Source organism: Mobula hypostoma, chromosome 2, assembly GCF_963921235.1.
Source record: "Mobula hypostoma chromosome 2, sMobHyp1.1, whole genome shotgun sequence".
NCBI classification, from domain to species: Eukaryota; Metazoa; Chordata; class Chondrichthyes; order Myliobatiformes; family Myliobatidae; genus Mobula; species Mobula hypostoma.
Genome location: NC_086098.1, coordinates 11,461,583 through 11,477,234, shown reverse-complemented (window position 1 = coordinate 11,477,234; position 15,652 = coordinate 11,461,583). Strand labels below are relative to the sequence as shown.

At 42.9% G+C, this 15,652-nt stretch overlaps 1 protein-coding gene across 1 annotated transcript; it reads left to right on the top strand.

The window, feature by feature from the left end:
- The first annotated feature begins 232 nt into the window (after nt 1–232).
- Nucleotides 233–15,200, top strand: LOC134342911 (calcium homeostasis modulator protein 4-like). The gene is made up of 2 exons (XM_063041594.1): nt 233–781; nt 14,811–15,200. Exons 1-2 carry the CDS (start codon nt 233–235, stop codon nt 15,198–15,200), a joined length of 939 nt encoding a protein of 312 aa, XP_062897664.1.
- The last annotated feature ends 452 nt before the right edge of the window (nt 15,201–15,652 follow it).

Below are 15,652 nucleotides of genomic sequence, written 5' to 3'. Positions count from 1 at the left end.
AAAAGTAGAATGGCAAAACAGATATTAAACATAAAATACCAAAATCTAGAAGACACACTAATTTGTCCTCTGCAGATTATACAACAGTTCAAAATGGCAAAGAGATTTCAACAAAGGAAATGACATTGCACTTACTCTGGTCTACTTTAGAAACTCATCCATGAGCTGAGGACACTACAGCAGCAAGTACTTGCAGTGTCAGGTGAAGACAGTCAAATTCGTTTTCACAGAAATGGTGCTTTCTACTCTCTTGTCATTTCTTGAAAGCAAACGGACAACAATTCTAGTTACGTTGACTTCCCTGGCAACGGTGGCGGGACAGCAAGCATTTTCATTCTTTGCGTTCAAATGTCCGTGCAAACCAACGATGAATCTATATTATGGCGTGGCTTTTAGTACGGTTCCTGCCCTGGTGTTGCTGATAATCGGATTTTCCATTAACAGTCTGACCTGGAAACTAATAATGAGTTTAAGAAAAGGCTCAAGTTTATTACACAAAAATTGCAAGTTAATCTGTTACGTCCTTGTCAGCATAATTTTAACATCCCTGGTTGCCCCAGTAACCTGGATAGCTGTTACTCTTCTGAACGGCCTGTATTACAACTGTGCCATGAGTGAGTTCTTACCAGTTGACAGCTGGAATGTTTTTGAGAATATGAGTCTTCATAATCGGAAGATCATTCTTGCTCGCTTTCCCTGTCCAAAGGTGAAAATTACAGGGATAAAGAACATCAACGATCTAAGAACTGAAGGCAATAATATTCTTCTGTTTCAGTCACAGGTAGGCCAGATTTGCACAAATGTTTGCTTTACTTTGTAGTGTTAATGTTGATTCCAGGCAATAAAATTGCAATAAGTCATTCATTTCTTAAACTACATATCTTTTTTTATTTAATCTGTATTTCTAATTATTCATTAAAGTTGCATTGCCAAGCTTAGCAAGCTTATAAAAATAAATAAATATTGAACAAATGAATTAAATTAATTAAGTTATTATAAGTGACCAGAGCAGCATTTCTATACTAAGAAATATTACTGCTGAAATACTAACTCACGGTTTTATCACATAGACTAGATTACTGCGGTGGACTTTTTACTGGCCTTCCAGTTCAATTCATTCAGAACACAGTTACTAGACTTCTAGACCACGATGAGGGAACATATCACTCCGTACCAGCTACTCTGCATTTACTTCCTTACTCTTTTAGAAACGATTTTAAAGTTCTTGTTTTTAAAGTTCTCAATGGTCTGGATCAGAGTATATCATAAAATCACATTTGTTTATAATCCTATTCAAGCTTCTTCCACTGGTCTCTTAAGTTTAAGCCATCTCGCTCAAAAGAAAATTGGCAGGTCAACTTTTCTTTTTGAACTATGCTCCTAAACTGTGGAACTCAATATCAAAAACTATACGGGATACAGACTCAATTGACACTTTAAAGGCCAGCTTAAAACCTATTAATTTAACCTTGCTTTTAACTAATATAACATTGTCTTTTGTTTTTCTGTTTACATATCCTATTGTAAAGCATTTTGAACTACATTGTTTGTATGACAAGTGCCCTATAAAACAGTTATTATTATTAGCTTTTACTTTCTCAGTTGATGAGATTTTGATAACACAATAGTGGCTACAGGAAGACTTAATTAAGTAACAGACTAGGTCCTGATTACAGGATAAATGGTTATCCATGGGTCTGATAACAAATCCAATTTTCTATCACACCAATGAGTGCATGCGATGGCATGCAAGTGAAATCTCTGAAACATGGGTATGGTTGTTGCTGTATTCCTTGTCTTTCAGCATCATTACCATCATTAAATGCCATGTTGTGTGATGTAGATGATCATGGTCTTTCCATGACCATGATCGTTCGTGGCATTTTTTTCCTCATAAGTGGTTTGTTATCGCCTTCTTCTGGGCAGTGTCTTTACAAGACGGGGACTCCCAGACATTATCAATACTCTTCAAAGGTTGTCTGCCTGGCATAACCAGGACTTGTGATGTGCAGTAGCTGCTCATATGACCACCCATCACTGGCTCCCAGGCTAAGCAGGTGCTACACCTAGTCCGAGGGTGACCTGCTGACTAGCGGAGGGAAGGAGTGCCTTACTCCTCCTTTGGTAGAGCCGTATTTCCTCCAAATGTTAAATTGGGGGTTGCTATAGGAAGGATGTGGAAGCATTGGAAAGGGTACAGAGGAGATTTACCAGGATGCTGCCTGGTTTAGAGAGTATGCATTATGATCAGAGATTAAGGGAGCTAGGGCTTTACTCTTTGGAGAGAAGGAGGATGAGAGGAGACATGATAGAGGCGTACAAGATAATAAGAGGAATAGATAGAGTGGATAGTCAGCGCCTCTTCCCCAGGGCACCACTGCTCAATACAAGAGGACATGGCTTTAAGGTAAGGGGTGGGAAGTTCAAGGGGGATATTAGAGGAAGGGTTTTTATTCAGAGAGTGGTTGGTGCGTGGAATGCACTGCCTGAGTCAGTGGTGGAGGCAGATACACTAGTGAAGTTTAAGAGACTACTAGACAGGTATATGGAGGAATTTAAGGTGGGGGGTTATATGGGAGGCAGGGTTTGAGGGTCGGCACAACATTGTGGGCCGAAGGGCCTGTACTGTGCTGTACTTTTCTATGTTCTATGTTTTTAGATGGCATGGCTCAAAGGGCCTGTCGATTTCATACTTTATCTCAATAAATAAATAAATTCATTATTAGGCTTAAAACAATGGGTTAGAATATATCCTTGAGTCTGGTGGGACGTGCTTTCAGGCTTTTGTATCTTCTGCCTGATGGGAGAGGGGAGAAGACAGAATGTCTAGGCTGGGTAAGGTCTTTGATGTGTGGAAACCATAGAGAGAGTGCAGAGGAGATTTACAAGGATGTTGCCTGGATTGGGGAGCATGCCTTCTGAGAATAGGGTGAGTGAACTCGGCCTTTTCTCCTTGGAGCGATGGAGGATGAGAGGTGACCTGTTAGAGATGTACAACATAATGAGACACATTGATCGTGTGGATAGTCAGAGGCTTTTCCCCAGGGCTGAAATGGCTAGCACGAGAGGGCATAGTTTTAAGGTGCTTGGAAGTAGGTACAGAGATGTCAGGGGTAAGTTTTTTACACAGAGAGTGGTGAGTGCGTGGAATGGGCTGCCGGCGGCGGTGGTGGAGGCGGAAACAATAGGGTCTTTTAAGAGACTCCTGGATGGCTACATGGAGCTTAGAGAAATAGAGGGCTATGGGTAAAGGCTAGGTAGTTCTAAGGTAGGGACATGTTCAGCACAGCTTTGTGGGCCGAAGGGCCTGTATTGTGCTGTAGGTTTTCTATGTTTCTGTGTTCCTATGTTTCCATTATAGTGGCTGCTTTACTGATAAAGCGAGCAGAACTGAGATGAGGCTCGTTTCTGTGATATGCTGAGCTGTGTCCAGAACGCTTGGCAGTTTTTTGTGCTGACGTACAGAGCAGTAGCCATCCCAAACCATTGTGCATCCAGATAGGATGCTTTCGACAGTGCAATGGAAAAAAATGTTTGGGGACGTACCAAATTTCTTTAGTCTAGTGAGGAAGAGGTGCTGGTGAACTTTCTTGGCCACGATGTTTATTTGGTTACATAAGCATGAAACCAGCTATTCTCAGCTTGGAGAAATATTGCAACAAAAAAGGGAACGACTGGAAAGCAGAAACGCATCTTGGTTGGGAATTCACTGACCATAACACACATTCATTACAGAGAGAATACACATTTACAATGTGCCCTCAGACAAATAAGCGTAGAAAATCACATCCATAAAGTAAAATTAGACAGGACGCTGGAGGAACTCAGCAGGTCAGGCAGCATCGGTGGAAATGATGAGTTAACCTTTCCACGGATGCTGCCCGACCCGCTGAGTTCCTCCAGCGTACTGTGAGTGTTGCTTTGATCTCGGCATCTGCAGATTATTTTGTGTTTAAAGTTAGACAGGGTTGTCTATGAAACTGCAGTTAAGTTCATTAAACTTAAGAAACTCCTCACTATTTCTTTTGAGAAAAGCAGACCTGTCTTTTCAGCAACATCTCCACAGTCATCATCAGCTCAGGAGGCTGTGTACTGAGCCCACTGCTCTATTCCGTTTACACTTACGGTTGTGAGGCTATATGTATTCTAATGCCATATTTAAGTTTGCTGATGACACCACTGTTTTTGGCCAGGTCAAATGTGGTGACGAATTAGCATATCGGAGGGAGACTGGAAATTATGTATTTATTTACTTATTGAGATACAATGCAGAATAGGCCTTTTAACCCAAGCCTAATCACAGGACAATTTACAATGACCAATTAACCTACAACCGATACGTCTTTGGACTGTGGGAGGAAACCGGAGCACCCGGAGGAATCCCACGTGGTCATGGGAAGAATTCCTTCCAGGCAGCGTCGGGAACTGAACTTGGGTTCCTGATACTGCAAGGTGTAGTGCGACCGTGCTTTGAATGGTGGCACAACAACAACCTCTCACTAAACGTCAGCAAGACCAAGGAGTTGATTATTGACTATAGGAGGAGGAAACCGGGAATCACTGAGCCAGTCCTCATTGAGGATCGGAGGTGAAGGGAGTCAATAACTTTAAACTCCTTACCATTATCATATCAGAGGATCTGTCCTGGTTCCAGCATTTAAATACAAAGAGGGCACAGCAGTTCCTCTACTGAACCAGGCACAGTTATTACCCTCAACTCTGAACTGATTCCAATATCAATGGACTCTACACTTTCAAGGACTCTACAACTCAAGTTCTCAATATTATTCATTTACTTATCTATTATTATTGTTGTACTTTTCTCATCTCAAGCTGGTAAAACCTGAGGTACGGGCATAGCCAAGCACACTCATTTCTCAATTGCTAGGAATTTTCAGACTCGTTTAATGGTGTTTAGTCTTGTGGTTTTCTGGAGATTAACATAAATATTGATGTGCAGCCCTAATTATTTAACGCTATTATGTAGTGACTTTGGGATTTGTAGATATTACTTTTGGGACAATGCATACCCTGTTCATGTTCCATCATCTTTCATTTATGATTGTGAGGACATGCAGTCCCCTTTTATTGTCATTAGGTAATGCATGCATTAAGAAATGATAAAATGTTTTTCTACAAACATTTCCATTGTTTAATTCAGCATATTTCTGATAGAAACATAGAAACATAGAAAATAGGTGCAGGAGTAGGCCATTCGGCCCTTCGAGCCTGCACCGCCATTCAGTATGATCATGGCTGATCATCCAACTCAGAACCCTGTACCAGCCTTCCCTCCATACCCCCTGATCCCTTTAGCCACAAGGGCCATATCTAACTCCCTCTTAAATATAGCCAATGAACTGGCCTCAACTGTTTCCTGTGGCAGAGAATTCCACAGATTCACCACTCTCTGTCTGAAGAAGTTTTTCCTAATCTCGGTCCTAAAAGGCTTCCCCTTTATACTCAAACTGTGACTCCTTCTTCTGGACTTCCCCAACATCGGCAACAATCTTCCTACATCTAGCCTGTCCAATCCCTTTAGAATTTTATACGTTTCAATAAGATCCCCCCTCAATCTTCTAAATTCCAGAGGGTATAAGCGTAGCCCATCCAGTCTTTCATCATATGAAAGTCCTGCCATCCCAGGAATCAATCTGGTGAACCTTCTTTGTACTCCCTCTATGGCAAGAATGTCTTTCCTCAGATTAGGGGACCAAAACTGCACACAATACTCCAGGTGTGGTCTCACCAAGGCCTTGTACAACTGCAGTAGTACCTCCCTGCTCCTGTACTCGAATCCTCTCGCTATAAATGCCAGCATACCATTCGCCTTTTTCACCGCCTGCTGTACCTGCATGCCCACTTTCAATGACTGGTGTATAATGACACCCAGGTCTCGTTGCACCTCCCCTTTTCCTAATCAGCCACCATTCAGATAATAAGTGATGTTTTTCACTTTTTTGATTTTTGTATGTTATGTGTGTTTCGAATGGTTCTATCTATTAAGTAAGTTGTTCTTGCTTGTTTATCCTGAATTATTATACCCAGATGGTTACTATGGATTGTTCTATCTGTAGTAATGGATCGGTTGTAAAATAATTTGTAGGTTCTGACTCTAAAGCTGGATCAGGTTTGTATTTTTAGTCAGGCATGGTGTCTTTTATGAATTTGTATTTTAAAACAAAATTTGGTGAATGATGTTTGCCACTTGAGTGGTGCCTGTGTAAGTAACCAGATTGAGTTAGACTGCTGCAGGATTCTATATTGCGTTGGATTGTTCCTGGATTCTCTTGGCAATTTCTGCATTTGTCTTGAATTTGAGGTCTTTTGTTACGTGTTTTTGATAACTTTCTTGTGTTAACAACCTGGTCCTGTATTGCCACAAGATACCCTTCTGATCCTGGGAAGAGGTCTCCAATTCTTAGCCAGGCATTCTATGCTTCCTTGTTGACATCTAGTCTGCTCAGATTATTATTATTATTCTTGTTATCATTGTTATTTGTATTTGCAGTTTGTCCTCCTTTGCACATAACTCGTTTGCCAGTCTTTGTGTGCAGTTTTTCATTGATTCTATTGTATTTCTTTGTTCTACAAAGAAAATGAATCTCAGGGCACATGGTGACATATAGGTACTTTGATAGTAAATTTACTTTGGACTTTGATCTTAAATTCTTATTGAAAACTTTTAAGTGAGATGGTTTTGTTTAAATAAATATATTTTTCATTCTCAATTTCTGAAAGTAAAATAAAATAAGGAACTTCATCACAAGAGTTGCCTGAAACACATGCAACCTCATAATTTAGCACATATCCTGGACCTCAAATTTAACGGAAAGTTGGGTTTTGGTCTCTTGCCTATTACAAAAGAAGAACTACACTTAACTGGCTCCTGCCATTTGACTTCCAACCCGCTGTGCAAGAAATAATGTAGAGCAAAAATACAAATATTGCAGGAAGAGTCAGACTTACTATTTTAAACGGAATAGTAAACCAGAGGGCACAGCCTCAGAATAGAGGGACGTCCCCAGAATAGAGGGACGTCCCTTTAGAATGGAGATTAGGAAGATTTTTTTCCCCCAGAGGGTGGTGAATCTGTGGAATTCATTACCACAGACAACAGTGGAGGCCATGTCATTAGGTATATATAAAGCGGAGGTTGATAGATTCTTGATTAGTCGGGGTGTCAAAGGTTACAGGGAGAAGGCAGAAGACTGGGGTTGAGAGGGATAATAAATCAGCCATGATGGAATAGCAGAGCAGACTTGATGGGCCAAATAGCTCAATTTTGCACCTATGTCTTATGGTGAGAGGTCAGAGTGAATTGGAATCAGAATCGGAATCAGGTTTAATGCCACCAGCATAAAATTTGTTCACTTTGTGGCAGCAGTACAATACAATACATGACAAATATAAAAAAATGACTTACAGTAAGGTATGTATATCAAATAGATAATTAGATAAATATATGTATATCAAATAGATAAATTAAAATAAGTAGTACAAAAACAGAAATTTAAAAAAGTATAGTGGGGTTGTGTTCATGGGTTCAATGTCCTTTCAGAAATTAGATGGCAGAGGGAGGAAGCAGTTTCGGAATCACTGAATGTGTGCCTTCAGGCTCCTGTACCTTCTCCCTGACAGGAACAGTGAGAACAGCCATATCCTTGGTGGTGGGGGTGCTTAATGATGGACGTTGCCTTTCAATAGACAATAGACAATAGACAATAGGTGAAGGAGCAGGCCACTCGGCCCTTCGAGCCAGCACCGCCATTCACTGTGATCATGGCTGATCATCCACAATCAGTATCCAGTTCCTGCCTTATCCCCATAACCTTTGATGCCGCTATCTTTAAGAGCTCTATCCATCTCTTTCTTGAAAGCATCCAGAGACTTGGCCTCCACAGCCTTCTGAGGCAGAGCATTCCATATATCCACCACTCTCTGGGTGAAAAAGTCTTTCCAAGGCAACACTCCAAGATGTCTTGGATATTACAGAGGCTTGTACCCATGACAGAGCTGACTAATCTTACAACTCTCTGCTGCTTCTTTCAACCCTGTGTAGTAGCCCCACCCCACCATACCAGACACCGATGCAGCCAGTTAAAATGCTCCCCATGGTACATTTGTAGAAGTTTTTGACTATTTTGGATGACAAACCAAATCTCCTCAAGCTCCTAATGAAATATAGCTGCTTTTTCTTTGCCTACTTTTAGTTGCATCGATGTGCTGGGACCAGGTTAGATCTTGACACCCAGGAACTTGAAACTGCTCACCCTCTCCACCTGTGATCCCTGTGTGAGGACAGGTGTGTGTTCCCTCTTCTTACACTTTCTGAAGTCCACACTCAGCCTTTGGTCGTACTGGCATTGAGGCAAACTTGTTGCTGTGACTCCACTCAACCAGCTGGTATATCTTGCTCCTGTACTCCCTTTCGTCTCCATCTGAGATTCTGCCAGCGATGGTTGTATCAACAGGAAATTTATAGATTTTCTAGGGTAGAGTTCACAGTCAGACTGAAGTTGCAGATTTCTCTGTATAGTAACACTGTGATGCGCCTAGTGTGGTGTGTAGTGGGCAGTGCTTGTTACTCTCGCTTTCAGCTTCCACCACTGGCTAGCAGACTCATAAAAAGGAGAACTGAGTGCCAGTACACAGCCTCTCCAACAGCAAGCTTCACGTAGTGCATCCTCACTGGCAACACATGGAAACCGGACTCCTTTTGGATTTAGGCTCAACTACACAGGACGGGGAGGAGGTCTGGCCCCTGCACACATTGCACACAGACACACCAGTGTGTGGACACGCCCTGGTGCTCGTGAACCAGATCCCCAGCTATGGATAAATAGCCCCACTACTTTGTGGGCAGCCTCGGGAGAGACGAAGGCTACGGGAGTAAACCCAGACAGCAAATCCTGAGTGGAGCCCCCAAGGTAGCAGGACATCACTGAGCATCCTTCCAGAAGCTCCTGCAGCCAAGCTGGTGCCAAATGTATTGTTTTCCTTTGGACTACACTGGTGAGGCGGAGAGAGCGATCTTGATGACTAGGCATCTCAGGATCTCCATACCTTCTGCCCAGGCTTGTGATGATGATTATCAAGCAACAGATCATTGTGGCAATAGATATTGTTAAAACATCTAGAATTCTTTCAACTCTAAAAGGAAATTCATAAGTCTAGATAAGTGTGAAGTGGTCTTGCAGATTTATTGACTGAATAAATTTGTGGGGTTGGAATTCTAAATTGGAGAAAGACCAATTTTGATGGTATCAGAAAGGATCTGACAAGTGTGGATTGGGACAGGCTGTTTTCTGGCAAAATTGTACCTGGTAAGTGGGAGGCCTTCAAAAGTGCAATTTTGAGATTACAAAGTTTGTACGTGCCTGTCAGAATAAAAGGTAAAGATAACCAGTGGAGGGAACCTTGGTTTTCAAGAGATATTGAGGCCCTGGTTAAGAAAAAAAGGAGATGCATAACAAGTATAGACAGGTGGGAATAAATGAGGTCCTTGTGGAGTATCAGAAATGCAATGCAAGAGAACACGTGAGAAAGAAATCAGGATGGCTAAAAGAAGGCTTAATCTTGCCCCAACAGACAATGTATGGAGAATCCTAAGGGATCCTACAGATACGATAAGGGCAAAAGGATTGCAAGAGACAAAACTGGTCCTCTGGTCAGAATGGTAGAACCAGAAGAGATGGGGGAGATCTTAAATGAATTTTTTGCACCTGCATTTACTCAGGAGACAAAGACAGAGTCTATAAAGTGAGGCAAGCTGGCATCAACTTCATGGAATCTAGCAGAGATATTTATATCATTCTTAGCAACAGGTGAGTTATCGGAGGATTGGAGGATCACTAACGCTGTTGGCTTGAGAAGGTTTCTAAGAATAAACCAGGCAGTTATAGGCCGGTGAGCCTGGTATCAGTAGTGGCTACCTTATTGGTAGGAACTCTAAGAGAACAGATATAGAATTATTCGAATAAACAGAGACATATTAAGGATACTCAGCATGGTTTTGTGAGTAGTAGTTCGTGTCTAACTAATTTTATAGAATTTTTCAAGGAAGCTACCAGGAAAGTTGATGAAGGCAAGGCAGTGGATGTAGCAAGGCATTTGACAAGATCCCGTATGGGAAGTTAATTAAGAAGGTTCAGTTACTCAGCATTAAGGATGAGGTAGTAAGTTGGATGAGACATTGGCTTTGTGGGAGAAGCCATGGGGACCTGTGCTGGGTCTGTTGTTGCTTGTCATCTACATCAGTGATCTGGTTGATAAAGTTGTTAACTGGATCAGCAACTTTGCAGGTGGCTGTAGTGGATAGCAAGAAAGGCTATCATGATGGGAAAATAGGCTAAGAAATGACAGTTGTAATTTAATGCAGACAACTGCGAGTTTTGTACTTCGGCAGGACAAACCATGGTAGGCCTTATGCAGTGAACGGTAGGGCACTGAGGAGTGTGGTTGAACAAATGGATCTAGGAAAACATGTCCATAACTCATTGAAAGTGGCATCACAGGTAGATAGAGTCGTAACCAAAGCTTTTGACCCATTGGCCTTTATAACTCAAAGTATTGAGTACAGGAGAAGGGATAATATGTTGAAAGTGTGTAAGATATTGGTGAGGCCTAATTTGGAGTATTTTGTGCAGATCAGCTACCTACAGGAAAGATGTAAATAAGGTTGAAAGAGTGCAGAAAAAAATTACAAAGATGTTGCCAGTTCTGAAGGACCTGAGTTATAAACATACGAGGGGTAATTGATAAGTTCATGGCCTAAGGTAGAAGGAGTCAATATTAGAAAACCTAGCACATATATTTTTCCTACATTTACACACTTAGTCCAGCGGTCGTGGAGCATACGGATCCCTTCTTTGTAGAAGTCGGCATCTTGGACCTCCAGAATGTGGTCCACAGCAGGGATGATTGATAAGTTCCTGGCCTAAGGTAGAAGGAGATGAGTTATAAACTTCAAACTTTCTGCATTGTCACTCAAAGAGTTGAACTGCACGTGCATGTAACAGGAGCTGTATAACTCATCTCCTTCTACCTTAGGCCACGAACCTATCAATCACCCCTACTATGGACCACTTCTACAAAGAAGGGATCCGTATGCTCCACGAACGCTGGACTAAGTGTGTAAATGTAGGAGGGGACTGTGTTGAAAAATAAATGTGCTAGGTTTTCTAAAATTGACTCCTTCTACCCTAGGCCACAAACTTATCAATCACCCCTCGTAGATTGAATAGAGCATTTGAATAAGGAAAGATTCTTTAGAACGTAGAAGATTGAGAGGAGATTTGAAAGAGGTATACAAAATTATGAGGGTTATAGATAGGGTAAATGCAAGCAGGCTTTTCCCACTGCATTTGAGTGGGACTACAACTAGAGATCATGGGTTAAAGGTGAAAGGTGAAGTGTTTAAGGGGAACTTGAGGGGAAACTTCTTCACTCAGAGGGTCATGAGAGTGTGGAATGAGCTGCCAGCACAAGTGGTGCATGTGAGCTCGAGTTCAATGTTTAAGAGAAGTTTGGATAGGTACATGGATGCCAGGGGTATGGAGGGCTCTGGTCCCAGTGCTGATCGATGGGACTAGGCAGTACTAATTGGTTTGGCACAAACTTGATGGGCCATAGGGCCTGTTTCTGTACTGTATGACTCTATGAATCTATGAATGCTAAGGAAAAGTTAAATCACAAAAAAAAATAAACCTTTGTAATCAGACAAGGCTAAAGTAAAGATAAGGTCTTCTCCTCTGTCCTCAGATGCCTTCAGATGTCCTCAGAATGGTCCATTAATCCTCATTATTCCTTTTATTTCACTATTTGATTTGTAATTTATAGTAATTTATGTATTGTTGTGCAAAACAACAAAATTCACATCATCCAAGACAGCAGTAATAACTTGATTGTGATTTTGAGGTAAATTTTAAGTCTGATGGCATTGGAGCCTTCTCTTTCTAAAAGGGTAGATCTTGGAAACAAACACGAGTGATATTAAATGGGAAAATGGTCTGTTAACACTAATTTTACACCACCGTGCAATGTCAAAATTATTCTCCCTATTCCGTTTTCAACCTGACAGCATGAACATCAATTTCTCTAACTACTGGTAATTTCTTCCCCATTTCCCTTTTCTCTTTTTACATTCTCCAATTCTGGCTCCCCTTTGACCCCTTCTCTTCTCCTCTCCTATCTTTCACCTCCCTCTGGTGCCTTTCCTCCTTCCCTTTCTCCCATGGTCCACTCTCCTCTCCAATCAGATTCATTCTTCCTCAACCTTTTACCTCTTCTACCTATTGCCTCCCTGCTTCTTACTTCATCCCCCACTCACCTTCCCCCTCACATGGTCTCACCAATCACCTGCCAGCTTGTATTCCTCCCCTTCCCCCATCTTCTTATTCTGGTATCCACCCCCCCCCCTTCCTTTTGATGAAGGGTTGTTGGCCATAATGGGTTTAAAATATTGAACTTGAATGGGTCAAGGACAGTGGGAACAGGCAGATTAATTGTCTTTGTTACTGTTATGTGCTTGGAGATGGAGGCTGCCATTTTGTGGAAATGTTTTATGTCCTGCATTTTGCGAGATGGAGTTGCTTTGCTTTCAGTGTCTTAAAATAGACACAATGGTGTTTTAGGTAATCTGTGTATCTAGAGATGAGTTCCAAATAAGAAGCTATTTGTGAGGTGTTCTTTGATATAACATAACATGCAGGTTTGTGAATATTGGGGTTGGTGCTTGTCTGGAGTAATGTGAGCTGGTTACTGAAGAGAACAGAAAGCCATAAAGTACCGACAGTCACTTGCTGGGAAGAGGGCAATAACTCGAAGCTGGCCTGGAGCAGAGCCAATAAAAAGGTGTTAAAGGTTAATCAGATGACCTACAGCCAATGACACTGGAATGCAATATTTAAATTGGTAAGGAACAAGTATAAAAGTGGACACTTCGAGTGTGCTATCAGCGATAACTCTCTCAAGAGATCCACCATTGCAAGGAAGAACCCCCACGCCAGGGGCTGGGAGAAGAAAGGATAGATCATCTGAACAACGGAGATCCCGTATTTCGGTGTTATCAATTGGTGAAGTGGTCTGAGTGAGCATTGGTACAGAGGGAACAGTAAGATGTTGGTCCGGAGGTCAGCAAAGTTACATTGTTGTTTGTGCAGAGACAATAAAGTGCGAGCTTCGATTAATTACAGGTTGCTAAGTGAGCTTCCTTTCCTAGTTCCGTTGACGAACAATCAACAGGGCCTTGGCACGAAACGGCAACAGATTATTCCCTTCCATAGGTGCTACCTGACCTGCTGAGTTCCTCCAACATTTTATGTGTTGCTCTGGTATCCCAGCATCTGCAGGGTCTCTTGTGCTTAAAATCCAAAATGTGTTTATCAGACATAATGTTGATAAACATGATGCTCCCCATAGTGGGGAAGTCGAGGACCAGAGGGTGCAGCTTCAGAATAGAAAGACATCTCTAGAAAACAGAGATGAGCAGGAATTTCTTTAGCCATAGGGTGATGAATCTGTGGAAATCGTTGTCACAGACGTCTGTGGAAGCCAAGACATTGGGCATATTTAAATGGGAGTTTGATAGGTTCTTGATTAGTCAGGGCATCAAAGGTTATGGGAAGAAGGCAGGAGATTGGGGTTGAGAGGGATAATAAATCAGCCATGATGGAATAGCAGAACAGACTCGGTGGGCCAAATGGCTCATTGCTGTTCCTATGCCCTTATGATCTTGTCACGGTCCTGTCTGTAAAGTCCGCATTCTGGTTCATGGTCCGGTCCGTGAAGTCTGCCTTCTGGTTCACAGTCTGGTCCGTGAAGTCCGCATTCTGGTTCATGGTCCAGTCCATCGATCCGTATTCCAGGTTTTCCCTGTTTTCCCCAGTTCCGTTGGGCTCCTTAATTGAGGCATCTGATTCTAGTTTTGGGCTGGCTACATAAATAGCTTCAGGATACAGCTTCTTTTGGCTGGACTGTTCCCTTCCCCTCCCCATCCAAATCCCCGACAGTTACCTCGGCAATTTCCCTCAGCAAGTATCCTTGGCAGTCATCCCGGCCCTGCTTCCTAGGAGGATCCCGGTCCTGCGTCCTAGGAGGAGTCCCGGTTCTGTACCAAAGGGCCTAACCAAGCCGAGTCCAAGAGCCGAGCCTAGCCCAGTCCAAGGGCCAAGTCCTGGTCTGGAGTTCCACGTCCTGCACTGGAGTTCCTCGCCCAGCCCGGTGCTGGAGTTCCCTTGTCCTGTGCTGGAGTTCCCTTGTCCTGTCCAGGAGTCCCTCGTCTAGTCCAAGCCTAGTTCAAGAACCTCGTCCTGTCCTAGCCACGTCCAGTCCTGTAGCCACGTCTTGTCCTTGCCTAGATCCAGGGTCTGAGCCCGAGTCAAGACCCAGGTTCCAGGTCCCTGTCTGGTCCCTGGCTCAGAGTCCTAGCTCAGGCTCCTAGTTCCAAGTTCCTTATCCTGGTCCCGCTTTCCCAGTCTTAGTCCCAGCCCAGGCCCGGTGTCCTTGTCTCATCCGGGGCCTGTGTCCATGTCCAGTGTCATTTCTTCCTGACTGCCCTTGCTTTCTTGATAAACCTTGTCCTGTTCCTAGTACCTCTGTGTCTGTGCCTTGCATTTGGGTCCACTCCCAACGCCCCCTTATGACAGATCTTATAGTCTTATAATCAATCATCCATTGTTGCACCTATATATTATCGCTCTGCATGGACCCAATTTCATTAGCTCTCTGTTGGCAGAAACACCGGCAGCTTACAATTTAAAATGTGAATGCCTTCATATTAACGTTTCCAACATTTTCTTTTGACGTAGGTGGCCGGTTGGATTTTGATAGCCTGCGTGACCATTGCTGCTTTCCTGACCATCTGCATTCCAAGGTTCTGCTCTCCGCTCAGTTTCCTGCACTTAAGCTACTGGGCTCAGTACATAGAAAATGAAAACACTCTCTTTCAAGAGACATCCAAAAAGCATTCCCGACTATTTGCGTTGAAGCACATCAAGAAATTCTTTGGCTTTACATCAAAAGAGAAAGAAATAAAGAAAATCTGCTTGCCTGCCAGGAAAGACTGGTCAATGGTCTCCGGCATAGATATGTTTACTAAAGTGGAGGATGAATTCTGTCAGTACAGCCTCCTGCATACTTGGGCTGATGAATCAACTCCAAGTGGCCAATATATTTCAGTTGACGATGTGGTGGCATAATCAAGGATCAAGGATCAACTTTATTCAGCAGCCGTGCCACCCCCTGCCCCTGGCACTCCTTCTCTGCCACCTGCCCCACACCCCTCCCACAGCGTTCCACCCCCACCATTCCTAACATCCTTTGCTCCTGCCAGATTTACAAACTTGCTCTCCACTCCATGTTGACAAATACAGTACTGTGCAAAACTCTTAGGCGCCCTAGCTATATGTATGTGTCTAAGACTTTTGCACAGTACCACACATTTACATGTATTAGGAATTTGGTGTGGTGTGTTGGTCAAGATGCTCATGCAACAAAAGCAACAACATTCAACAATTAAAAGTAAAGGCATCCGTTACTCTTGCGAGACCATGGATCTGTGCCTGGAAAGTCTTCACTCTCCAGGGCACAGGCCTGGGCAAGGTTGTATGGAAGACCAGCAGTTGCCCATGCTGCAAGTCTCCCCTCTCCA